General features: G+C 43.6%; 1 protein-coding gene across 1 annotated transcript in view; it reads right to left on the bottom strand.

The window, feature by feature from the left end:
• Window positions 1-679: 679 nt before the first annotated feature.
• Window positions 680-27,610, bottom strand: part of LOC126151526 (cuticle protein 19-like) — a 42,497-nt gene continuing 15,566 nt past the window's right edge. The window contains exon 3 of the mRNA XM_049915947.1: window positions 680-791. Coding sequence (XP_049771904.1) covers window positions 680-791 — 112 coding nt within the window. The remainder of the gene's footprint in view (window positions 792-27,610) is intronic.

Genomic DNA, 27,610 nt, shown 5'->3' on the forward strand with positions numbered 1-27,610 from the left:
CTCACCTCCAACTGCGCAACGCTACGTGCTGTTCACATCCAGCTGCCCCTCTACAATGGCAGACAACAATGCAAACTAGCCACAGACTGCACACAGCACAGCCAGTGATTTTCATACAGAGCGCTACGTGGCATTACCCACATAAAAATCTATGCAGCCTACTTACAACACTGAGGTATGTTTTTTAATTAAATACAGTAAGTAATTTATGAACATGAACATACACTTAACATAACGTTAACATAAACTGGGTTACATTGAAAGAGTTTACATTACAAGTTCATGTCAGCTGCTTAATCAGTTGTAACATTCTTCTAGTGACAAGATCGAGTCTTATTCTGGCAGCCCAGTAACCGGTGAAAAACATGTGATTGAACTCCCAGGTGTGGGGCTTTGTGTGCTTCTCGATGTCGACGTACCTGACGGTGCAGTATTTACGAAGGATTGAGTAGTAGTGCTGCTCTCTACAGTCTTTCGGCTGTAAGATTTTATTAATTTTAATGTTTTTATTTCAATGTCTAGTTTATCGTCTGTACTCATTGATTTTAAGTAAGGCAAAAGAGATATCAAAAACAACTCATCAGGATCCTTTTGTGGTGCAACACAAGTTGAACTATTTGACAAAACGCTCATCAACTCTCTTTCAGATGGGTTCTGAAGTTTCCTTTTATTATTTGCTTTAGCAGTGGAAAGGCTTAGCAGCAGTGTTAGGTGGCGGTGCACTGTCTTCATTGTGCTTTTCCGCTTCATCATCCTCAAGAACAGAGGCATCATTCATATCTCCTGAGGTCCTGAAATCAAAAGAAACATTTCTGGAAAAACCCACATGCCACTTTGTACTGTGCAAATTAAGTATATAGTAAGTCGGTACTGAGTAGATGATTAACTACCATATGCATTGGAAATACATTTAAATGTTTCAAACTTGCACAAGAAGGTTTTTACTTAATGCCTCAATTCCAAGGCTTTTTGCAGGGAAGAAATCTGTCTATAGTACACAAATGGTTTTTTCGTAGTCGTTTGGCTGCCACTTTTTTTATTATTTTGTAACTCTTTCAGGCTGCGACTATATGCATCACGCATATTTTCCCACCGGTTTTGTACTTCTTTTCCTGTAGGAACGTTAAAAATAATTCTTCTTACACCTGATCACTGAAATTAATTAATTTCCATCAACCTGATATTGTGTTCTATTCTCTACTTATTTATAACAGGTATCTTGGAACGGGATGCTCCATGAAGTCTCTGCACTATGAGCATTTCCTAGGACGCTCAATTATTGCAACTGTAATCAAAGATACATGCAGAGCAGCTTGGAGCTGCTTACAAGCAAAGTACATACCAATGCCAACGAAAGAGAACTTACAAGAAATAGCTCTGAATTTTGAGAAAACTACAAATTTTCATCGCTGCATAGGTGCCATTGACGGTAAGCATGTGCGGTTGGTGAAGCCCTGGAATAGTGAAAGTGAATTTTTTTGTCATAAACAGCTTCATTCCGTAGTACTAATGACAGTTGCGGATAGTGGCTATTGCTTCCGATACAATGATAAAGAGGATATGGACATGATAGAAATTCAAATATTTTAAAAGGAACTAACTTCGGAATAGCACTTTATAATGGAAGGTTACCTTTTCCAGAAGCCAAACCTTTGACTAATGAACCAAACAATGAAAATGTGCCTTTCGTATTTATAGGTGACGAAGGTTTTGCTCTTGATAAACACTTTGCAAGAAAATCCCTCACTTTCTCGAGGAGAGTGTTTACTTGTAGGCTGATTAAAGCAAGGCGTGTAGTAGAATGTTCGTTTGGCATCCTTGCTAACAAGTGGCGAATTTTCCACTGGGCCATAGATGTTATTATTAACTTGACTGAAAGTATTATAAAAACTTGTTGCGTGCTGCATAGCTTTGTGCGGAAACAGGAGGCTATCGGTCTGAAGACGCTTTAACCTGTCCTCTGAAATCTATGGAAAACGTGGGACTAAGAGGTAGCAACCGTGGTTGTGACATTAGAGATACGTTTTTCAACTACTTCTGCTCTGTGGAAAGATCAGTTCCATGGCAAAATGCATACATTGTCGGCAAGGGTAACTACACGTCTGCAGATGAGGATGTCAATGTTGTCATAAGCTGTACTTAGCTGTATTAATAGTTCATGTTCACATTGTCATATTACACTATTTGGTGTATGACTTAAATACATAATGCTACGAATACGTTCACAAGAATATGTTCTTTCAAACAAACCTTTGCAGTTTCTCTTTTAACTTTTGAAAAAGCTTATTCCACAAAACCTTAAGTTTTCAATTTTTTTTCAACTTTATCTTCATAACTGTTATTTTTTACCTTAGATAACATTGGATGAAGATATTACTAAGAAAAATTTGTTCAAATTCAGAGTATTTATTTATCTGACTTTTTGAAAGTATTGAAAGTAGTCTGAAAATACCTCTAAAAACATTATATTAAAACATGCAAAGTCTCAATATAATCAATTGAATTGTTTTGGCGCAACAGGTTTGTATGCATGTCAAACTATAAGAGGAAGAAGGAAAAATAAAAACTAAATTACTTTTTTGGTAGTTGCCTAGGCGAAAGTAAGTTACGCCGATTGTCATGAAACTTTGCATGCACCTATTTGCAAATACGTATATATGTCATCTTACCTATTGCATTTTGTGCATCCAGTGATAACGAGTTCCACTTCTCAGCCCCAACAACATCTGCACACACCTTCCATGCTTCTGTCTCCAGTAGACGATCTTTATAAACTTGCGATTTTATGATGCAGAGACAGGGATATTTCTCCACCTCAATTATCATCAGTTCACTGTCCAAATGATCCACTTGAACGACATTTACAGAGCTTTCGGACATTATCACACACAGGCGAAACAGAACTGAGTGCAGTATCCTTGTGGCTGGAGCGCGACTAATAACAGTCCAGTGTGGCAGGGATGCCGTCGATTATTGTTGCGCCAAAAACAGGCCCGGGCCCATTCGGCAGCGACAGTCCCACTCGGAAACTTAACGGAGCGACTAATACAGCCCAGTTTGGCACCTTCCGTTTGCAACATGGAGTTCCATTTTCGGTGCGACAAAAATCGTTGACCTTCAGCGGAGAAAGTCGCCTAGAGTTGCATTAGCCTAACATTCAGTTGCCTGACGATATTCTCTCACTTTTAATCATAACGCTAAGCAGTGGCCAGTAAACAAAAATAGCGCTAGGCTAGACATGTACAGGAGCAGATATGCCACAGGGCACTATTCTTATTTATGTATACAAATGGAAATGTCCTGACTGACTCATCATCATTTAGCCCAAACCGCTAAGGATAGAAACTTGAAATTTCGAGAGGGTGTTCATGTTATACCGTAGCCATCGTTTAATAAGGGATTTTTCGAAATTCCACTCGTAAGGGGGTGAAATCGGGGATGAAAAGTATTTAGAAAATATGTCGCTATTAAGGCAATTTTGAAGCTAGAAGTACGGAAACCGATGTTTGGTTCCCCTTTCAGCATTTTTTTTTTAATTAATCCCTTAATAGAGTTAAGAAGTGGGTGAAACGTTTTTCAAACTAAATCTTCACTACAGAATTACTAGAGAATTTTTAAACGTATATCTATCAAACTTGATATTCGACTTTTCGATTAGAAATAGAAAAATGCGTGTTTGTGTTTTACGCAATTCAGTCACTAAGGGGGTGAAATAGAATATGTAAATTTTTACGAAAATATTTGATTATGAAAGCAGATTCTCTTTTTCGTCAGAAGTACATTCAGAAAATACCATGCTTCTAGGACCTTAATCAGAGTGCGAAGTTTAGGAACGTGATGTAATTTGTGAACTAAATCAAAGAAAGCTGTTCGTCACCAGGACAAATCGCCCTTGTCAAAATCGCATAGAAAAAGAAAGGGATCTTTAATACATTAAATTTTTATTAAGTTCAAAAATGGCTCTGAGCACTATGGGACTTAACTTCAGAGGTCATCAGTCCCCTAGAACTTAGAACTACTTAAACCTGACTAACCTAAGGACATCACACACATCCATGCCCGAAGCAGAATTCGAACCTGCGACCGTAGCGGTCGCGCGGTTCCTGACTGTAGCGCCTAGAACCGCTTGGCCACTCCGGCCGGCTTTTATTAAGTCTAATACACGTTTGTAAAATTATTTTTCTTTGTAATTACTGCGCGAACTTATCATTACTGATGACAAAATATATACCACGTTTGAATGCGATTCCATGTATAGGAATATCCGTGTGAAGTGAGAGAGTTCAGTACCGGCGTAAGACTGGCGCTAATAACTATAGAATCACTTATCCAATTTATCTCTTTTGTAACTCACTATATAAAATTAAATTACACACTTTGCAACACTTTAATTATATAAAGACTGGCAGCCATATAAAGGGTCACTAACACTTCCATAGCGTGTAGAATTACACATGAGTTTTACCCCTAACAACATATAATTCGATTAAAGAAAAACAAAAAGAATCTGTGCAGACCTTACAGTCTACGCAAGCGAGGCAGCGGACACTAAGCTAGTACAAAATGAGTAATAGCCGCTACTACCGAAACACACACCGCCTTTTTGTCAACTGGCAGCTGTTTAAACATCTGATATCGCTATCATTGTACAGATAATTTTAGTGGATCTACTTAACAACAGAACGAAAACATCATGCGAATGCAGTGCAACAGATGAAATTACAAAATCGTGTTACCTTTTGGACACACCTTTTACATTAATTTCCAAACTTCACAGCTAAATTTCACAAGATAAAGATGCGTGGAAACAGTCTCGAAAATGAGTCTACAGCTACATCCGAAAATACACAGGAATCTGAGTAAGGCAATTCAGAAAAGGAAAGAAACTCGGAAAAAGGAGAAAAGACCTCATTTCCGAAACGTAGGGAGAAACGACTGCAAGAAATTGCATTCTTCTCATTTACACGTTCGTACAGCGATGTTTCCGCGCCAGTCGTAGTGCTTTGTGAAACTGATAACTGTGACTGCATTCTTCGATTTCGTAGCAATGAATTTGGGTGAGGTGAAGTTCGAGCTGGCAGTTGTGCTAGCGGGGACTTACTTCGGCAATAAATATTTATTAAACATCAATAAATTTCTCAATAACGTGTAAAATACAAAATTAACAAGAGTGAATTCAAGCACCGTACCCAGCTACAGTCCTTGAAGGATTTGGCATCATACAAATCATTTAAAATTTTTTCCAGTGCTACAGTAAAATGTAAATGTCGAGTGAATAGGGCCTCCCGTCGGGTAGACCGTTCGCCAGGTCCAAGTCTTTCCATTTGGTGCCACTTCAGCGAATTGCGTGTCGATGGGGATTAAATGATGACGATAAGGACAACACCACACCCAGTCTCTGAGTGGGGAAAATCTCCGACTCAGCCAGGAATCGAATCCGGGCCCTTACGATTGCCATTCTGTCGCGCTGACCACTCTGCTACCGGGGGCGGACAGTGCTATAATGAGCAAATCAGATATCCCGCCTTAGTAGAAGCAAAACTGGGGGCAATAAAAAAATAATTTACAACTCTCAGTACTCGAACTGTTGGCCTATAAAACACAATAAAGTATAAAACAAGAAACAGCACTCAATCAGGACAAAACAGTACCAACCGTAAAATCAAAATCGTGGCCCTCAGACTTTACAATGCGGCGTGAATACTCACAACGAAATCTATCCGTTCTACTAGCCACTTCCTCCACTAGCTTACTCGCCACTATTAAGGGGCTCCGGAAAGGCTCAAAATCATGAAAAGTTCAATTTCTACTTTTTTGCGTTTTCTGAATCTGCAGACTATTACCTTTTAATAGATATATAATTTATTCAATTCCGAAGACTACAACTATTTTTAAATTTTTTTTGAAATGTGTTCTACATGGGCGTGACCCACTGTGGCGCTGTTAAACTGCTGTCAAATGGTGTTATTATTAACGTCCGTGTTCATCAGGTACATTTTAGTGATGTGAGATAAAGTATGTGTTGTGGCTAACCTATTTTCAGAGACTTAACAGCACCTGAACTGTTGAAAAATTGTATTCACGGAAAAACTCAAAACCCCAATGAAAGTGTAAATAGTGTTATATGGTCGAGAATCCCCAAGACTGTATTTGTTGGAATAGAAACACTTCACTTTGGTGTGTATGATGCTGTTGCGACTTTCAATGATGGCAACATTGTAAGGTGCAAGGTATTTAGAAATATGGGAATGAAGATAGGTTCTAACATGGTACGAGCGATGCTTGCTTTAGACAAGGAACACCTTCGGGCTGCAGACAGGGCTGTAAAGAGTCTAGAAATACAAGCAAGAGTAAACAGGAGGAGGAACAAGAGGAAGCTGGAGGAGGAGTTTGTAGAGGATGAAGATAATCCATCCTATGGACCTGGAATGCACTAAAAAGTTAATCCAATCTTTGTCGCTCGATTCCCAAAACTTTTATTTTCTCATACTAATTACATGTTTTCTAAGGATCTTCCAAACATATTTGTTTCAAACTTTCAGTAAATGTTACACAGTACCTTCTGCATAATTTAACACAGCCTTTTTCCAAAAAACTGTATATTTTTGAATATATAAATAAAAAATTGCAAAAAAATGTTGTGAATTTTCATTACAATTGAAAAAAATCATCTTTAATAACTGATCTAAAATTTTGTAAAATCCCTGTGTTGAGTTATAGCCCATATTTCAATAAATAATCTGTAAAAAGTTCAACTTCCTACCTCAAATACTTTGTGAGGAAAGATGTAATTTATAAGCGTTATTTTAACATTGCAAGTATAGGGCGTTCCGGAGCCCCTTAATAGTACTACGAAGGAACTAGTATTTTACGTAGGCTAAACCATAGCAATTACAAAAATCCCTGTACAAATATGTATACTTACAAGAGTAATGTTAATTACGCTCGCAGCCTAATGATTAAAACAGAATTCGCTGATCTCTCCACATGAGAGATATTAACGCACATCCACTGTATGCAAGAAAAATGCGCCAAACCGAACACGACACTGTGTTCACAGCCCCATTATGCGAAGTACAGGGTGGCTATAATTAAACTTTCGCTACTTGAGAGGGCACGCAAGAAAAACGAGGCATCATAGGGCAATGAAATTTTGTGGAAACATTTGTAACGACTTGCGGAAGAGAAATAACGAATAAACAGCTGAAAGAAATACATTTTAATGTCCTCATGGGAGAGTAACATTTGTTAATTGCGTACTATGTTTATGTTTCAGGTTACAAAAGTTGCTGAATTTGACGACCGTCTACATCCATGACAGCCTGGAATGGAATTAGAGATTTCTCTACTGCTGCCTGAAACAGCGGAGGACCAAGGAACGTTCAGCTGTCCTGATACAGCTCTTGAACTGCTTGAAGGCCGCACAATGAGTCCAGCATTTTCAGCCAAGGCAACAGTAACTTCTTCAACAATTTCTGGCTCAATTGGCATGTGCCAGGAGCAATTCTCAAATCGTCAATTAATTCCAACTTCCGAATCGTGTTCTGAAACCCCTGTGCGGAAGAGGACCTCTCCACATTCCTTTAATGCTGATACGTGGCGCTGTTGGTGGTAGTCGCTTCTCTATATTCATTTCAGATCCCTGCGATCGACTTTGTACCGCGTGGCCGCGGGTTTCCTCTTTGGTCGCTTTGCGGCTATTTCAGCGCACGATGGGGAGCGGCTGGTTTTGGTCGGTTGGTTGGCGCTCCGTTGTGGAGTCTGGTTGTCGGCGGTCGCTCTTTGCGCATGCTCTGCCTCTTTCTGTCACGTGGGCAGTGAGGCTGCGGACGGGGACGTGCGTGCGGTCGGCGAGTGTGTACTGCGTCTACCGAGAGGGCGATGGTCTCGTCTGTGCTGCTAAACGATATGAACCTGTGACAGTGGCTTTCGAACATATCAGTCTGCAACCGGATACGCTACAGTATCAAACGGTGGGAATTATTCAGGTTCTTAAAGTCCTACTGCATATATGTACACTACTGGCCATTAAAATTGCTACACCAAGAAGAAATGCAGATGATAAACGGGTATTCATTGGACAAATATATTATACTAGAACTGACATGTGATTACATTTTCACGAAATTTGGGTGCATAGATCCTGAGAAATCAGTACCCAGAACAACCACCTCTGGCCGTAATAACGGCCTTGATACGCCTGGGCATTGAGACAAACAGAGCTTGGATGGCGTTTACAGGTACAGCTGCCCATGCAGCTTCAACACCATACCACACTTCATCAAGAGTTGTGACTGGCGTATTGTGACGAGCCAGCAGCTCGACCACCATTGACTAGACTTTTCAGTTGGTGAGAGACCTGGAGAATGTGCTGGCCAGGGCAGCAGTCGAACATTTTCTGTATCCAGAAAGGCCCGTACAGGACCTGCAACATCCGGTCGTGCATTATCCTGCTGAAATGTAGGGTTTCGCAGGGATCGAATGAAGGGTAGAGCCACGGGTCGTAACACATCTGAAATGTAACGTCCACTGTTCAAAGTGCCGTCAATGCGAACAAGAAGTGACTGACACGTGTAACCAATGGCACCCCATACCATCACGCCGGGTGATACGCCAGTATGGCGATGACTAATACACGCTTCCAATGTGCGTTCACCGCGATGTCGCCAAACACGGATGCGACCATCATGGTGTGTAAACAGAACCTGGATTCATCCGAAAATATGACGTTTTGTCTTTCGTGCACCAAGGTTTGTCATTGAGGGCCGGCCGCGGTGGTCTAGCGGTTCTAGGCGCTCAGTCCGGAGCCGCGCGACTGCTACGGTCGCAGGTTCGAATACTGCCTCGGGCATGGATGTGTGTGATGTCTTTAGGTTAGTTAGGTTTAAGTAGTTCTAAGTTCTAGGGGACTGATGACCATAGATGTTAAGTCCCATAGTGCTCAGAGCCATTTGAACCATTTTTATCGTTGAGTACACCATCGCACGCGCTCGTGTCTGTGATGCAGCGTCGAGGGTAACCGCAGCCATCGTCTCCGAGCTGATAGTCCATACTGCTGGAAACGTCGTCGAACTTTTCGTGCAGATGGTTGTTCTCTTGCAAACGTCCCCATCTGTTGACTCAGGGATCGAGACGTGGCTGCACGATCCGTTACAGCCGTGCGGATAAGATGCCTGTCATCTCGACTGGTAGTGATACGAGGCCGTTGGAATCCAGCACGGCGTTCCGTAATACCCTCCTGAACCCACCGATTCCATATTCTGCCAACAGTCATTGGATCTCGACCAACGCGAGCGGCAATGTCGCGATACGATAAACCGCAATCGTGATACGCTACAATCCGACCTTTATCAAAGCCGGAAACGTGATTTAACGCATTTCTCCTCCTTACACGAGACATCACAACTACGTTTCACCAGGCAACGCCGGTCAACTGCTCTTTGTGTATGAGATATCGATTGGAAACTTTCCTCATGTCAGCAAGTTGTAGGTGAATGCCTGTGTGAATGCTCTGAAAAGCTAATTATTTGCATATCACAGCATCTTCTTCCTGTCGGCTAAATTTCGCGTCTGTAGCACGTCATCTTCGTGGTGTAGCAATTTTAATGGTCAGTAGTGTGTATTGAATTTTGTGCTGTTTGCAGTTAACGACTCTTCACGGTGTTTGGACGCCAATGTTATCTGTTTCGTGTTGACCACTGGTGCACAACTGTGTGAACGACGTTTCCCTGTTTTGGACACACTTGAGACACAGGCAAGGATTGTGTATCTAAGTGCGTGTGTGTGCACTCCGAAATAACCACAGGTTCGATATTCTGGCTGTCTGCTGACAAGTAGGTAATGTGTTCAGAGGTAAGCAAGTAGGGGCTTAATCATGAAAATTTTATTGTGTTCTAAAATCCTGTCGTATTGTAATTGTTGAGTGTGTGTTTATGGAATATATAAAATATAGTTAATCGGTTCTGGGGTTATGTAATGAGTTAAATTATGAGTGCTTGATTTAGTACTATGACCAGCTTCTTATATTATTTGAGTATATTATCACTTCGTGCTCTGGCATTAATAAGTCTGGCTGCACATATTATTAATGACAAAGTAGTGCAGTTATATAAAGTGGTTAATTCTGATTGTGAAGGGCTTGTGAGTCCCTTGTGGCCGTATTTCTGTTCTGAAATTTTTTTCCGATGTTTTAAGTATTTTGTTACTCTGGATACTGCCCAGTTGCTTTGTGGTTTTATGTTGTTGTTTCAGTGGTATAATCAGAGGTGCGCGCCGTCCGTTGTAGCTGTTCGTCTAACTGGGGGACAACGCCTTGGCGACGCCCAGTTTGAGTTGTAACCGACAGTGCCGTCGCTGTGTTTATCAGTACACTCCAGTTCTTCGCGAATTTGAGTTGAGTATGAACCATGGACCTTGTCGTTGGTGGGGAGGCTTGCGTGCCTCGGCGAAACACATAGCCGTATCGTAGGTGCAACCACAACGGAGGGGTATCTGTTGAGAGGCAAGACAAACGTGTGGTTCCTCAAGAGGGGCAGCACCCTTTTCAGTAGTTGCAGGGACAACAGTCTGGATGATTGACTGATCTGGCCTTGTAACATCAACCAAAATGGCCTTGCTGCGCTGAAACTGTGAATGGCAGAAAGCAAGGGGAACCTACAGCCGTAATTTTTCCGAGGGCGTGCAGCTTTATTTTATGGTTAAATACTGGGTAAAATATTTCGGAGCTAAAATAGTCCCCCTTTCGGATCTCCGGGCGGGGACTACTCAGGACATCGTTATCAGGAGAAAGAAAACTGGCGTTCTACGGATCGGAGCGTGGAATGTCAGAACCCTTAATCGGGCAGGAAGGTTCGAAACATTAAAAAGGGAAATGGATAGGTTAAAGTTAGATATAGTGAGAATTAGTGAAATTCGGTGGCAGGAGGAACAAGACTTTTGGTCAGGTGAATACAGGGTTATAAATACAAAATCAAATAGGGGTAATGCAGGGGTAGGGTTAATAATGAATAAGAAAATAGGAATGTGGCAAGCTACTACAAACAGCATAGTGAACTCATTGTTGTGGCCAAGATAGATACGAAGCCCACGCCTATCACAGTAGTACAAGTTTATATGCCAACTAGCTCCGTAGATGTCGAAGAGATTGATGAAATATATGATGAGATAAAGGAAGTTATTCAGATAGTGAAGGAAGAAGAAAATTTTATAGTAATGGGTGACTGGAATTCGGTAGTAGGGAAAGGAAGAGAAGGAAACGTAGTATGGGGATAAGAAATGGAAGAGGAAGCCACCTGGTAGAATTTTGCACAGAGCATAACTTAATCATAAGCTAACACTTGGTTCTAGAATCATAAAAGAAGGTTGTATACATGGAAGAGGCCTGGGGATAGTCGAAGGTTTCACACAGATTATATAATGGTAAGACAGAGATTTAGGAACCAGGTTTTAAATTGTAAGACATTTCCAGGGGCAGATGTGGACTCTGACCACAATCTATTGGTTATGAACTGTAGATTAAAACTGAAGAAACTGTGAAAAGGTGGGAATTTACGGAGATAGGATCTGTATAAAATGACAGAACCAGAGGTTGTAGAGAGTTTCAGGTAGAGCATTAAGGAACGATTGAGAGGAATGGCGCGAAGAAATACAGTAGAAGAAGAATGGGTGGCTTGGAGGGATGAAATTCTGAAGGCAGCAGAGGATCAAGTAGGTAAAAAGACGAGGGCTAGTAGAAATCCATGGGTAACACAAGATATATTGAATTCAATTGATGAAAGGAGAAAATAAAAATGCAGTAAATGAAGCGGGCAAAAAGGAATCCAAACGTCTCAAAAATGAGATCGACAGGAAGTACAAAATCTCTAAGCAGGGATGACTAGAGGACAAATGTAAGGATGTAGAGGCATATCTCACTAGGGGTAAGATAGATACTGCCTACAGGAAAATTAAAGAGACTTTTGGAGAAAAGAGAACCACTTGTATGAATATCAAGAGCTCAGATGGAAATCCAGTTCTAAGCAAAGAAGAGAAAGCAGAAAGGTGGAAGGAGTATATAGATGGTCTATAAAAGAGCGACGTTCTTCAGGACAATATTATGGAAGTGGATGAGAATGTAGATGAAGACGAAATAGGAGATGTGATACTGCGTGAAGAGTTTGGCACAGCACTGAAAGACCTATGTCGAAACAAGGCCCCGGGAGTAGACAACATTCCATTAGAACTACTGACAGCCTTGGGAGAGCCAGCCCTGACGAAACTCTACCATCTGGTGAGCAAGATGTATGAGACAGGCGAAATACCCTCAGACTTCAGGAAGAATATAATCATTCCAATCCCAAAGAAAGCAGGTGTTAAAGATGTGAAAATTACCGAACTATTGGTTTAATAAGTCACGGCTGCAAAATGCTAACGAGAATTCTTTACAGACGAATGGAAAAAATGGTAGTAGCCAATCTCGGTGAAGATCAGTTTGGATTCCGTAGAAATGTTGGAACACGTGAGGCAATACTGACCCTACGACTTATCTTAGAAGAAAGATTAAGAAAAGGCAAACCTACCTTTCTAGCATTTGTAGACTTAGAGAAAGCTTTTGACAGTGTTGACTGGAATACTCTCTTTCAAATTCTGAAGGTGGCAGGGGTAAAATACAGGGAGCGAAAGGCTATTTACAATTTGTACAGAAACCAGATGGCAGTTATAAGAGTCGAGGGGCATGAAAGGGAAGCAGTGGTTGGGAAGGGGGTAAGACAGGGTTGTAGCTTGTCCCCGATGTTATTAAATCTGTATATTGAGCAAGCAGTAAAGGAAACAAAAGAAAAATTCGGAGTAGGAATTAAAATCCATGGAGAAGAAATAAAAACTTTGAGGTTTGCCGATGACATTGTAATTCTGTCAGAGACAGCAAAGGACTTGGAAGAGCAGTTGAACGGAATGGACAGTGTCTTGAAAGGAGGATATAAGGTGAACATCAACAAAAGTAAAACGAGGATAATGGAATGTAGTCGAATTAAATCGGGTGATGCTGAAGGTATTAGATTAGGAAATGAAACGCTTAAAGTACTTAATGAGTTTTGCTATTTGGGGAGCAAAATAACTGATGATGGTCGAAGTAGAGAGGATATAAAATGTAGACTGGCAATGGCAAGGAAAGCGTTTCTGAAGAAGAGAAATTTGTTAACATCGATTATAGATTTCAATGTCAGGAAGTCGTTTCTGAAAGTATTTGTATGGAGAGTAGCCATGTATGGAAGTGAAACATGGACGGTAAATAGTTTGGACAAGAAGAGAATAGAAGCTTTTGAAATGTGGTGCTACAGAAGAATGCTGAAGATTAGATGGGTAGATCACATAACTGATGAGGAAGTATTGAATAGGATTGGGGAGAAGAGAATTTTGTGGCACAACTTGACTAAAAGAAGGGATCGGTTGGTAGGACATGTTCTGAGGCATCAAGGGATCACCAATTTAGTATTGGAGGGCAGCGTGGAGGGTAAAAATCGTAGAGAGAGACCAAGAGATGAATACACTAAGCAGATTCACAAGGATGTAAGTTGCAGTAGGTACTGGGAAATGAAGAAGCTTGTGCAGGATAGAGTAGTATGGAGAGCTGCATCAAACCAGTCTCTGGAGTGAAGACCAGAACAACAACACCGTATACTCGTTAACACAAAATAATTCAGGAAGTATCATGGCCAAAAGAACATAGCACATGATCGTAAAACCATCCAGTACTTTCTTGTAATTTAACTGTAATCTAAACACCTAGAAATTGGGAAATGATATAACCGTTAAGGGGAATATAAGTAAGGTATTAATCTTAAACGCTTTTACATTTAAAAAACACTTAGTTTCGCTCTGCCCTGCCTAGACTAGTAGAATGTAATTACTGTGTGGTGGGACAGCCTCGCATACAAGCGCAGGATGCAGGTGCCGTTTTAGAAAATCGTCCAACGTCTGCTCCCTCCGTCCTCCCAAAGGGCCGCTGGAGCGATGGAAATTTCCGCGTTCCAGGGCGGCGTCCGCGGCTGAGAGGAATGTGCGCGACAGGAATGTGGCTGCAAGTACAGTGACGTATGCGCTAGCATAGTATGCGCTCTTCAAAAATACTTTCATGAATGCCAGTACGTGAAAATTGTAGCGGTGACTGAATCGCCTCACTGTCTTCCTCGCAGTGATACTTCTGAAATAACATCGGTCAAATTCCTCATGCAACCACTGGAATGTATATTTCCATATTTCCGTTATGATACACGTTTCGTTTTATTAATATAAAACATACCGAATGGCATTTTTTTAATGCAATGTATACATGCAGGTTTCAGTTGAGTTTTCCCCTTTGTCCGAGGTGCTGGTGACTAAAAAACTAAAAACAGAACGAAGTCTCACACCACAACCGGTGAACAATGACACAATGCTTACATTCATATCTACGAGCTAGGTACAATTTTTTTTCTGGTAGCCAATGACACACCGGCTGACACGCGCGGAATTAGCCGAGCGGGCGCTGCAGTCATGGACTGTGCGGCTGGTCCCGGCGGAGGTTCGAGTTCTCCCTCGGGCGTGGGTGTGTGTGTTTGTCCTTGGGATAATTGAGGTTAAGTAGTGTGTAAGTTTAGGGAATGATGACCCTAGCAATTAAGTCCCATAAGATTTCACACACATTTGAACGTTTGTAGACACGGGTTTTAACATCGCAGCTGCGGGTGGGGAGGGGAGGGGGTTTGGAGTGGTGGAGGTGGGGGGGAGGGGCAGGGCCTGTTTCCACCCTGCTCCCTCCTCCCGCTCCACACCTCGTCTGTCGCAGGCTTTTGAAATAAATAAAACACTACGCCTACAGCATCCAGTAGGCGCGTACAGCGTGCGGTAACAGATGCCCTTAACAGAAAAACTGAAGTATTCCGTTATAATGTTTGATGCTATAGCTAATACGAAAGCCTCAGAACTTAGTAACAATTTACACGATTTTTTTTTTTACTATAAAATGGTTCAAATGGCTCTGAGCACTATGGGACTTAGATTCTAAGGTCATCAGTCCCCTAGAACTTAGAACTAATTATACCTAACTAACCTAAGGACATCACACACATCCATGCCTGAGGCAGGATTCGAACCTGCGACCGTAGCGGTCACGCGGTTCCAGACTGTAGCGCCTAGAACCGCACGGCCACCCCGGCCGGCTCCTATAAAAACACAGCGACCATCCACTTTTTTAATGTGTTTTATTTATGCCAATATGCATTTCGGCTTTGCACCCATCTTCAGCTGGCAAATTGCAGCATCCAAACTGCTGTCGATATTGTACCACTGTAGATACTGAAGATACACGTAATTTCCCAGCTGAAGATGGGTGCAAACCCGAAATGCATATTGGCATAAATAAAACGCATTTAAAAAAGTGGCTGGTCGCTGTATTTTTATAGTAAAATATCATTATCCACGGCCACGGAGCTCTATAGTCCAAATAAAATGGACAAATTGTTATTTACACGATTTTCTTTAAAAAATGCGAACAGCGAACCAAATAAACGTAGAGTGGGAATTTAGACAAGTATGTGCGCGGATTAGATGACTGACAATCAGTTACCATTCAATGGTGACTATTTCTCTTTTTCCTAGTTGATTGGCCTACAGCTTCTACTTTTTTTCCAGACCGTTGCTAATTACACAATAAAACGTCCACGTACTGCGAGCAGCTTCATCTGTTTCGAAAACGACATTCCCTATACCGTCTTACGATAGGGACAATGATTGGTCCACGGAAAAAAAAGAGATCTCGGCAAGGAGAAAGAAGAAATAAATAGGTATAGCTTATTTTGAAGCTGATCGTCCACACTACAGAAACTGTCATACGTTCGGTCAACAGCTAATAAATTACTCGAAGTTCATTTGCAAACATGAGAACGTCGCGAAAAACTTTGCAGTTTATTTTAAATGTCAGTGAAATAGAAATAATTTTAAAAAATGGTTCAAATGGCTCTGAGCACTATGGGACAGCTGAGGTCATCAGTCCCCTAGAACTTGGAACTACTTAAACCTAACCAACCTAAGGACATCACACACATCCATGCCCAATGCAAGATTCGAACCTGCGACCGTAGCGGTCGCGCGGTTCCACACTGAAGCGCCTAGAACCGCTCGGCCACACCGGCTGGCAGAAATAATTAGATTCGACCCAAAACCCGATAACACATTTTCTATGGAAGGGCATTTGGTACTCAGATATTGTGTCGATTTTTGTCCCAATAAGCAGCGAATAAAATTCCTGGTGAAACAATTGTCCCCATTTCCAAGAACCAATACAACCAGTGTTATAGAATGGGAAGCAGATGTGATGGTCTGTGTGAGTCTGATCCCAAGCAACTACTGTTGTTGTTGTGGTCTTCAGTCCTGAGACTGGTTTGATGCAGCTCTCCATGCTACTCTATCCTGTGCAAGCTTCTTCATCTCCCAGTACCTACTGCAACCTACATCCTTCTGAATCTGCTTAGTGTATTCATCTCTTGGTCTCCCCCTACGATTTTTACCCTCCACGCTGCCCTCCAATACTAAATTGGTGATCCCTTGATGCCTCAGAACATGTCCTACCAACCGATCCCTTCTTCTGGTCAAGTTGTGCCACAAACTTCTCTTCTCCCCAATCCTATTCAATACCTCCTCATTAGTTACGTGATCTACCCATCTAATCTTCAGCATTCTTCTGTAGCACCACATTTCAAAAGCTTCTATTCTCTTCTTGTCCAAACTATTTACCGTCCATGTTTCACTTCCATACATGGCTACACTCCATACAAATACTTTCAGAAATGACACTTAAATCTATACTCGATGTTAACAAATTTCTCTTCTTCAGAAACGCTTTCCTTGCCATTGCCAGTCTACATTTTATATCCTCTCTACTTCGACCATCATCAGTTATTTTGCTCCCCAAATAGCAAAACTCCTTTACTACTTTAAGTGTCTCATTTCCTAATCTAATACCCTCAACATCACCCGACTTAATTCGACTACATTCCATTATCCTCGTTTTGATTTTGTTTATGTTCATCTTATATCCTCCCTTCAAGACACCATCCATTCCGTTCAACTGCTCTTCCAAGTCCTTTGCTGTCTCTGACAGAATTACAATGTCATCGGCGAACCACAAAGTTTTTATTTCTTCTCCATGGATTTTAATTCCTACTCCGAATTTTTCTTTTGTTTCGTTCACTGCTTGCTCAATATACAGATTTAATAACATCGGGGAGAGGCTACAACCCTGTCTCACTCCCATCCCAACCACTGCTTCCTTTTCATGCCCCTCGACTCTTATAACTGCCATCTGGTTTCTATACAAATTGTAAATAGCCTTTCGCTCCCTGTATTTTACCCCTGCCACCTTCAGAATTTGAAAGAGAGTATACCAGTCAACATTGTCAAAAGCTTTCTCTAAGTCTACAAAAGCTAGAAACGTAGGTTTGCCTTTCCTTAATCTTTCTTCTAAGATAAGTCGTAAGGTCATTATTGCCTCACGTGTTCCAGTATTTCTACGGAATCCAAACTGATCTTCCCCGAGGTCGGCTTCTACTAGTTTTTCCATTCGTCTGTAAAGAATTCGTGTCAGTACTTTGCAGCTGTGGCTTATTAAACTGATTGTTCGGTAATTTTCACATCTGTCAACACCTGCTTTCTTTGGGATTGGAATTATATTCTTCTTGAAGTCTGAGGGTATTTCGCCTGTTTCATACATCTTGCTCACCAGATGGTAGAGTTTTGTCAGGACTGGCTCTCCCAAGGCCGTCAGTAGTTCCAATGGAATGTTGTCTACTCCGGGGGCCTTGTTTCGACTCAGGACTTTCAGTGCTCTGTCAAACTCTTCACGCAATATCGTATCTCCCATTTCATCTTCATCTACATCCTCTTCCATTTCCATAATATTGTCCTCAAGTGCATCGCCCTTGTATAGACCCTCTATATACTCCTTCCACCTTTCTGCTTTCCCTTCTTTGCTTAGAACTGGGTTTCCATCTGAGCTCTTGATGTTCATACAAGTGGTTCTCTTATCTGCAAAGGTCTCTTTAATTTTCCTGTAGGCAGTATCTACCTTACCCCTAGTGAGATAAGCCTCTACATCTTTACATTTGTCCTCTAGCCATCCCTGCTTAGCCATTTTGCACTTCCTGTCGATCTCATTTTTGAGACGTTTGTATTCCTTTTTGCCTGCTTCATTTACTGCATTTTTATATTTTCTCCTTTCATCAATTAAATTCAATATTTCTTCTGTTACCCAAGGATTTCTACTAGCCCTTGTCTTTTTACCTACTTGATCCTCTGCTGCCTTCACTACTTCATCCCTCAAAGCTACCCATTCTTCTTCTACTGTATTTCTTTCCCCCATTCCTGTCAATTGTTCCCTTATGCTCTCCCTGTAACTCTGTACAACCTCTGGTTCTTTCAGTTTATCCAGGTCCCATCTCCTTAAATTCCCACCTTTTTGCAGTTTCTTCAGTTTTAATCTACAGGCCATAACCAATAGATTGTGGTCAGAGTCCATATCTGCCCCTGGAAATGTCTTACAATTTAAAACCTGGTTCCTAAATGTCTGTCTTACCATTATATAATCTATCTGAAACCTATTAGTATCTCCAGGGTTCTTCCATGTATACAACCTTCTTTTATGATTCTTAAACCAAGTGTTAGCTATGATTAAGTTGTGCTCTGTGCAAAATTCTACCAGGCGGCTTCCTCTTTCATTTCTTAGCCCCAATCCATATTCACCTACTACGTTTCCTTCTCTCCCTTTTCCTACACTCGAATTCCAGTCACCCATGACTATTAAATTTTCATCTCCCTTCACTATCTGAATAATTTCTTTTATTTCATCATACATTTCTTCAATTTCTTCGTCATCTGTAGAACTAGTTGGCATATAAACTTGTACTACTGTAGTAGGTGTGGGCTTCGTATCTATCTTGGCCACAATAATGCGTTCACTATGGTGTTTGTAGTAGCTTACCCGCATTCCTATTTTCCTATTCATTATTAAACCTACTCCTGCATTACCCCTATTTGACTTTGTATTTATAACCCTGTATTCGCCTGACCAAAAGTCTTGTTCCTCCTGCCACCGAACTTCACTAATTCCCACTATATCTAACTTTAACCTATCCATTTCCCTTTTTAAATTTTGTAACCTACCTGCCCGATTAAGGGATCTGACATTCCACGCTCCGATCCGTAGAACGCCAGTTTTCTTTCTCCTGATAACGACATCCTCTTGAGTAGTCCCCGCCCGTAGATCCGAATGGGGGACTATTTTACCTCCGGAATATTTTACCCAAGAGGACACCATCATCGTTTAATCATACAGTAAAGCTGCATGCCCTCGAGAAAAATTACAGCCGTAGTTTCCCCTTGCTTTCAGCCGTTCGCAGTACCAGCACAGCAAGGCCGTTTTGGTTATTGTTACAAGGCCAGATCAGTCAATAATCCAGACCGTTGCCCTTGCAACTACTGAAAAGGCTGCTGCCCCTCTTCAGGAACCACACGTTTGTCTGGCCTCTCAACAGATACCCCTCCGTTGTGGTTGTACCTACGGTACGGCTATCTGTATCGCTGAGGCACGCAAGCCTCCCCACCAACGGCAAGGTCCATGGTTCATGGGGTGGGAGGGGGGGGGGGGGAAGCAACTGCTGTATATCTCAAAAAAAGGCTGCAGTAAGTTCATATCCGGAATCGTCACCCATTGCTCCCTGCCCTGAGACTACAGTATCTCCAGTACTCACCACGTAGGCTATTGTAAGCGTACCGATGCCGAGAAACCGTACAACGAATAGCAGACAGCCAGCCCGCTTGACTGCTGGGCGGCACTCTCCGGTGACCTTGAGGCTGGCCAGTGACGTCAAAGTTCTCGGGGAGGCTCGCCGTGAACGCTGCTCGGCTGGGCGAACCGCGGTGAGCACGGATGCTGCAGGTTTAATGCGCCCTGAAACCTTAAGTGGCCTGTCGTATGAAGCCGATTAGCACAAGAAACGAACTCACTGATGTACACTCCTGAAAATGGAAAAAAGAACACATTGACACCGGTGTGTCAGACCCACCATACTTGCTCCGGACACGGCGAGAGGGCTGTACAAGCAATGATCACACGCACGGCACAGCGGACACACCAGGAACCGCGGTGTTGGCCGTCGAATGGCGGTAGCTGCGCAGCATTTGTGCACCGCCGCCGTCAGTGACAGCCAGTTTGCAGTGGCATACGGAGCTCCATCGCCGTCTTTAACACTGGTAGCATGCCGCGACAGCGTGGACGTGAACCGTATGTGCAGTTGACGGACTTCGAGCGAGGGCGTATAGTGGGCATGCGGGAGGCCGGGTGGACGTACCGCCGAATTGCTCAACACGTGGGGCGTGTGGTCTCCACAGTGCATCGATGTTGTCGCCAGTGGTCGGCGGAAGGTGCACGTGCCCGTCGACCTGGGACCGGACCGCAGCGACGCACGGATGCACGCCAAGACCGTAGGATCCTACGCAGTGCCGTAGGGGACCGCACCGCCACTTCCCAGCAAATTAGGGACACTGTTGCTCCTGGGGTATCGGCGAGGACCATTCGCAACCGTCTCCATGAAGCTGGGCTACGGTCCCGCACACCGTTAGGCCGTCTTCCGCTCACGCCCCAACATCGTGCAGCCCGCCTCCAGTGGTGTCGCGACAGGCGTGAATGGAGGGACGAATGGAGACGTGTCGTCTTCAGCGATGAGAGTCGCTTCTGCCTTGGTGCGAATGATGGTCGTATGCGTGTTTGGCGCCGTGCAGGTGAGCGCCACAATCAGGACTGCATACGACCGAGGCACACAGGGCCAACACCCGGCATCATGGTGTGGGGAGCGATCTCCTACACTGGCCGTACACCACTGGTGATCGTCGAGGGGACACTGAATAGTGCACGGTACATCCAAACCGTCATCGAACCCATCGTTCTACCATTCCTAGACCGGCAAGGGAACTTGCTGTTCCAACAGGACAATGCACGTCCGCATGTATCCCGTGCCACCCAACGTGCTCTAGAAGGTGTAAGTCAACTACCCTGGCCAGCAAGATCTCCGGATCTGTCCCCCATTGAGCATGTTTGGGACTGGGTGAAGCGTCGTCTCACGCGGTCTGCACGTCCAGCACGAACGCTGGTCCAACTGAGGCGCCAGGTGGAAATGGCATGGCAAGCCGTTCCACAGGACTACATCCAGCATCTCTACGATAGTCTCCATGGGAGAATAGCAGCCTGCATTGCTGCGAAAGGTGGATATACACTGTACTAGTGCCGACATTGTGCATGCTCTGTTGTCTTTGTCTATGAGCCTGTGGTTCTGTCAGTGTGATCATGTGATGTATCTGACCCCAGGAATGTGTCAATAAAGTTTCCCCTTCCTGGGACAATGAATTCACGGTGTTCTTATTTCAATTTCCAGGAGTGTATGTTGTATAAATGTTAATCGTAAATTTTGGCCATCAACTGGAATATGATACAGTGCTCACACGAATTGTTTATAGTGTGTGAACAAGCAACTTCTACACTACTGAAGCTCCAATTCTTCTTCGATCTGTATGGTTAAAAGGAAATAAAAAATACTTCCTCCTTCCAAGTTCAGATCATGAAGTAGTTTATCACGTCATAGTACTAATCGAGACGATCACCTAGTAGCCGCGGTGTAGCCGCTATGTCACGGCCCCTTGACACGGTTCGCCCCGTCAGAGGTTCGAGTCCTCCCTCGGGCATGGGGCCGGCCGCTGTGGCCGAGCGGTTCTAGGTGCTTCAGTCTGGAACAGCGCGACCGCTACGGTTGCAGGTTCGAATCCTGCTCGGGCATAGATGTGTGTGATGTCGTTAGGTTTAAGTAATTCTAAGTTCTACGGGACTGATGACCTCAGATGTTAAGTCCCATAGTGCTCAGAGCCATTTGAACCATTTTTTCGGGCATGGGTGTGTGCGTTGTCCTTAGCGTAAGTTAGTTCAAGTTAGATTAAGTAGTGTGTAAGCCAAGGACCGATGAACTCAGCAGTTTTGCCCCATAGGAACTTATCACAACCAACTAAAAGTTATCATCTATCCACTGTTGCTGGAAAGCACAGGCGTAGCTTGTTTGGACATACAAATTATAAGACGTACTATATTTGACCTTGGCGCGGTTGCATCGCTCGGCTATCACTACCTAAAGAGTAACGTGATAATGATTTCTATTGCAAAGCCCCAACGCTACCGCCGATATAAGCACCCATGGCTTCCACTAAGTGTTGCGGGAGCGTTGTGAACCTCACGATTGAAAGATGGGTACAGTGCGACCAGCTGTCACAGACAATAATTCTGTCGCTGGGTAGATCCTTTTTTTCTTTTTGAAGGCAACTTTTTGGTTCTTTTCGGTGGAAAAAAATGTGTGTGAAATCTTATGGGACTTAACTGCTAAGGTCATCAGTCCCTAAGCTTACACACTACTTAACCTAAATTATCCTAAGGACAAACAGACACACCCATGCCCGAGGGAGGACTCGAACCTCCGCCGGGACCAGCCGCACGGTTTATGACTGCAGCGCCTGAGACCGCTCGGCTAATCCAGCGCGGCTTTTCGGTAGAGCCGTCTCTGATTAGAACGATGTTGCGGGAGGAGCCAGCAAGATTTTGACTAGAGGACATCGCTCATATATAATAGTTCGATCGCTTTTTATTAAATATTTGATAGTGAAAGGCAACAGTATACACAATATGCTTTAATTTGTATGAGCAATTCGTATATTAAAGGTGAACATCAGAATGAAATGAGAATGGAAAGGTATCAAGAAAAACAAAAAATCGTTTGAGAATAATATCGCTAAAATGTTGCACAGGAAGTAGATGCCGTAAGGCAATTTGAGAACGTCTACTTCGTTTTAAATGAACATTTCTTTATTATTAGTGGAAGAACTCTTTCCATAGGCAACCTTAACAGTAGTCCTTGGCAAATCTTTGAAAATGTAGCTAACTACGAAACCCATAAGATGTTTTACATTAAAAACCTTTTCTATTTACAACATTTGGTGTTATTTTACCACTATGCGCCTGTAATAAATTTGTCTTTGTCTCCTCTTCGTTTTAGAAACACAGAACTGTGTCGGATTATTAATTGATATACAGGGTGGTCCATTGATCGGGACCGGGCCAAATATCTCACGAAATAAGCGTCAAACAAAAAAAAACTACAAAGAACGAAACTTGTCTTGCTCGAAGGGGGAAACCAGATGGCGCTATGGTTGGTCCGCTAGATGGCGCTGCCATAGGTCAAACGGATATCAACTGCGTATTTTTAAATAGGGACCCCCATTTTTATTACATATTCGTGTAGTACGTAAGGAAATATGAATGTTTTAGTTGGACCACTTTTTTCCTTTTGTGATAGATGGCGCTGTAATAGTCACAAACATACGGCCCACAATTTTAGACGAACAGTTGGTAACAGGAAGGTTTCTTAAATTAAAATACAGAACATAGGTACGGTTGAACATTTTATTTCGGTTGTTCCAATGTGATACATGTACCTTTGTGATCATTTCTCAGAGCGCATGCTGTTACAGCGTGATTACCTGTAAATACCACATTAATGCAATAAATGCTCAAAATGATGTCCGTCAACCTCAATGCATTTGGGAATACGTGTAACTACATTCCTCTCAAAAGCGAGTAGTTCACCTCCGTAATGTTCGCACATGCATTGACAATGCGCTCACGCATGTTGTCAGGCGTTGTCGGTGGATCACGATAGCAAATATTCTTCAACTTTTCCCACAGAAAGAAATCCTGGGACGTCAGATCCGGTGAACGTGCGGGCCATTGTATGGTGCATCGACGACCAATCCACCTGTCATGAAATATTCTACTCAATACCGCTTCAACCGCACGCGATCGTTGTGCCGGACATCCATCATGTTGGAAGTACATCGCCATTCTGTCATGCAGTGAAACATCTTGTAGTAACATCGGTAGAAAATTATGTAGGAAATCAGCATACACTGCACCATTTAGATTGCCATTGATCGAATGAGTCGCAGGTTCGAATCCTGCCTCGGGCATGGATGTGTGTGATGTCCTTAGTTTAGTTAGGTTTAAGTAGTTCTAAGTACTAGGGGACTGATGACCACAGATGTTAAGTCCCATAGTGCTCAGAGCCATTTGAACCATTTGAACAAGAGGTGACCGAGACGTGTAACCAATGGCACCCCATACCGTCACGCCGGGTGATACGCCAGTATGGCGATGACGAATACACGCTTCCAATGTGCGTTCACCGCGATGTCGCCAAACACAGATGCGATGCCGTAAACTGAACCTGGATTCGTCCGAAAAAATGACGTTTTGCCATTCGTGCACCCAGGTTCGTCGTTGAGTACACCATCGCAGGAGCTCCTGTCTGTGATGTAGCGTCAAGGGTAACCGCAGCCATGGTCTCCGAGCTGATAGTCCATGCTGCTGCAGACGTTGTCGAACTGTTCGTGCAGATGGTTGTTGTCTTGCAAATGTCCCCATCTATTGACTGAGAGATCGAGACGTGGCTGCACGATCCGTTACAGCCATGTGGATAAGATGCCTGTCATCTCGACTGCCAGTGATACGAGGCCGTTGGGATCCAGCACGGCGTTCCGTATTACCCTCCTGAACCCACCGATTCCATATTCTGCTAACAGTCATTGGATCTCGACCAACGCGAACAGCAACGTCGCGATACGATAAATCGCAATAGCGATAGGCTACAATCCGACCTTTATGAAAGTCGGAAACGTGATGGTACGCATTTCTCCTCCTTACACGAGGCATCACAACAACGTTTTTCCAGGCAACGCCGGTCATCTGCTGTTTGTGTATGAGAAATCGGTTGAAAACGTTAGTCATGTCAGCACGTTGTAGGTGTCGCCACCGACGCCAACCTTGTGTGAATGCTCTGAAAAGCTAGCCATTTGCATATCGCAGCTCTTCTTCCTGTCGGTTAAATTTCGCGTCTGTAGCACGTCATCTTCGTGGCGTAGAAATTTTAATGGCCAGTAGTGTATGTATTCGGTACTTGGGCCAGATTACGCGGCTAATCAGGGTTGCCACAATCCAAGGACGAAAATCAAGGACAATATTCGGTGGTTATAAAGATGTGGTTGAAACACGGACCGATATGTTGTGCAAGTGACCATTGGTTTGCATTTCAATTGAATCTTCATCATTACTTTACAGTGGTAGTTATAAATATGTGGTTGAAACCTGGAATCACACAATGTCCTTTCACCTTTCTGCACGTCAGCCAAATCTTCATAATTACCATAATCCAAACAGTAAATCTGTCAGCTAAGAAGCTGTAATTGACAAGGAAGATTAATCCGAGCATTAATGGTTTCTATAAAGGAGTGGTCAATGATGAAGAAAATTAATTGCAATTGACATTAAATACATTTTTAATTAAAGCACTGAACACAAATTATTAACCTCTGCACAAGCATGGTGCTTTAATTGATATATATCTTTCACTTTATGTTTTAAACCAGTCATATTTCTCTGAGCCCTGGACAAAAGAAAGAAACTCGCTCCGATTCTGAATCAGTCTGTGAAAATCTGTGCAATTTGTGCTTTTCATGTTATATTGGAGTTGGAGCATTGCATTGACAGAAGTTAAAGCTAGCCTGTTTCTTTCTTCTGGAAATTGTACTGCGCAATAGCAAGCAGTTCTGAATACTGCTCTTTAGAAACACAATCCTCAAAAAATTTAACCCACTTTTTATGAGGCATCATCTCCAAATTCTGGTTATCTTCCTGTGTAAGAAAACATTTCAGTTTCACTATCTGTTCAAATAGCAAACTCTCATCCACTTTGCAAGTTGTGTTTTCTAGCATCCACTTCAGTGTACATTCAACTTTTTCCCAATCAGGTAAAGCCTTCAACAGTATCCGGTCAAAATGTTCAAGTTCGGATAAAGGCTTGCTCCATTTTATCAGATAATCTGTAACTGTCTGATAAAATGCCGTGACATCCTCTTGAAATTTTGACTGCTGATACTGGGAGAGATCTGACATTAACTCTTTTACTTTCGTAGTCGCTCTTTTCGCGGACATTTTCCTCTTCGCCCGGGACACCCGTCTTCGAGCATAAAGTCGCGGACTATCAGCGAAATCCGCGACGTATGGCAACCTTACGGTTAAATCAAGTGCTTTAACTTTCCTACCCCTCTGTTTCAGTTCAATTACGCTGTATTTACGTGCCATTAGGTAAGACACTGCGTCGTCTTCATTTTCATCACATTTCCCTGCTGTTATCGCCTCGTAGGCTTAAGGGCTCCTCGTGGCCGTTTTCTGTGTAGCAGAGGTGTACAACTGTGTAGTGCCGCGGTCCGCAAACCCCTCACTGTGACTTATGTAAACGGCCGCAAAAAAGGGAGAAAAAGTTATCTGATAGTCAAATACACTCCTGGAAATGGAAAAAAGAACACATTGACACCGGTGTGTCAGACCCACCATACTTGCTCCGGACACTGCGAGAGGGCTGTACAAGCAATGATCACACGCACGGCACAGCGGACACACCAGGAACCGCGGTGTTGGCCGTCGAATGGCGCTAGCTGCACAGCATTTGTGCACCGCCGCCGTCAGTGTCAGCCAGTTTGCCGTGGCATACGGAGCTCCATCGCAGTCTTTAACACTGGTAGCATGCCGCGACAGCGTGGACGTGAACCGTATGTGCAGTTGACGGACTTTGAGCGAGGGCGTATAGTGGGCATGCGGGAGGCCGGGTGGACGTACCGCCGAATTGCTCAACACGTGGGGCGTGAGGTCTCCACAGTACATCGATGTTGTCGCCAGTGGTCGGCGGAAGGTGCACGTGCCCGTCGACCTGGGACCGGACCGCAGCGACGCACGGATGCACGCCAAGACCGTAGGATCCTACGCAGTGCCGTAGGGGACCGCACCGCCACTTCCCAGGAAATTAGGGACACTGTTGCTCCTGGGGTATCGGCGAGGACCATTCGCAACCGTCTCCATGAAGCTGGGCTACGGTCCCGCACACCGTTAGGCCGTCTTCCGCTCACGCCCCAACATCGTGCAGCCCGCCTCCAGTGGTGTCGCGACAGGCGTGAATGGAGGGACGAATGGAGACGTGTCGTCTTCAGCGATGAGAGTCGCTTCTGCCTTGGTGCCAATGATGGTCGTATGCGTGTTTGGCGCCGTGCAGGTGAGCGCCACAATCAGGACTGCATACGACCGAGGCACACAGGGCCAACACCCGGCATCATGGTGTGGGGAGCGATCTCCTACACTGGCCGTACACCACTGGTGATCGTCGAGGGGACACTGAATAGCGCACGGTACATCCAAACCGTCATCGAACCCATCGTTCTACCATTCCTAGACCGGCAAGGGAACTTGCTGTTCCAACAGGACAATGCACGTCCGCATGTATCCCGTGCCACCCAACGTGCTCTAGAAGGTGTAAGTCAACTACCCTGGCCAGCAAGATCTCCGGATCTGTCCCCCATTGAGCATGTTTGGGACTGGATGAAGCGTCGTCTCACGCGGGCTGCACGTCCAGCACGAACGCTGGTCCAACTGAGGCGCCAGGTGGAAATGGCATGGCAAGCC

This window comes from Schistocerca cancellata, chromosome 2 (assembly GCF_023864275.1).
Source record: "Schistocerca cancellata isolate TAMUIC-IGC-003103 chromosome 2, iqSchCanc2.1, whole genome shotgun sequence".
In the NCBI taxonomy this organism is placed as follows: Eukaryota; Metazoa; Arthropoda; class Insecta; order Orthoptera; family Acrididae; genus Schistocerca; species Schistocerca cancellata.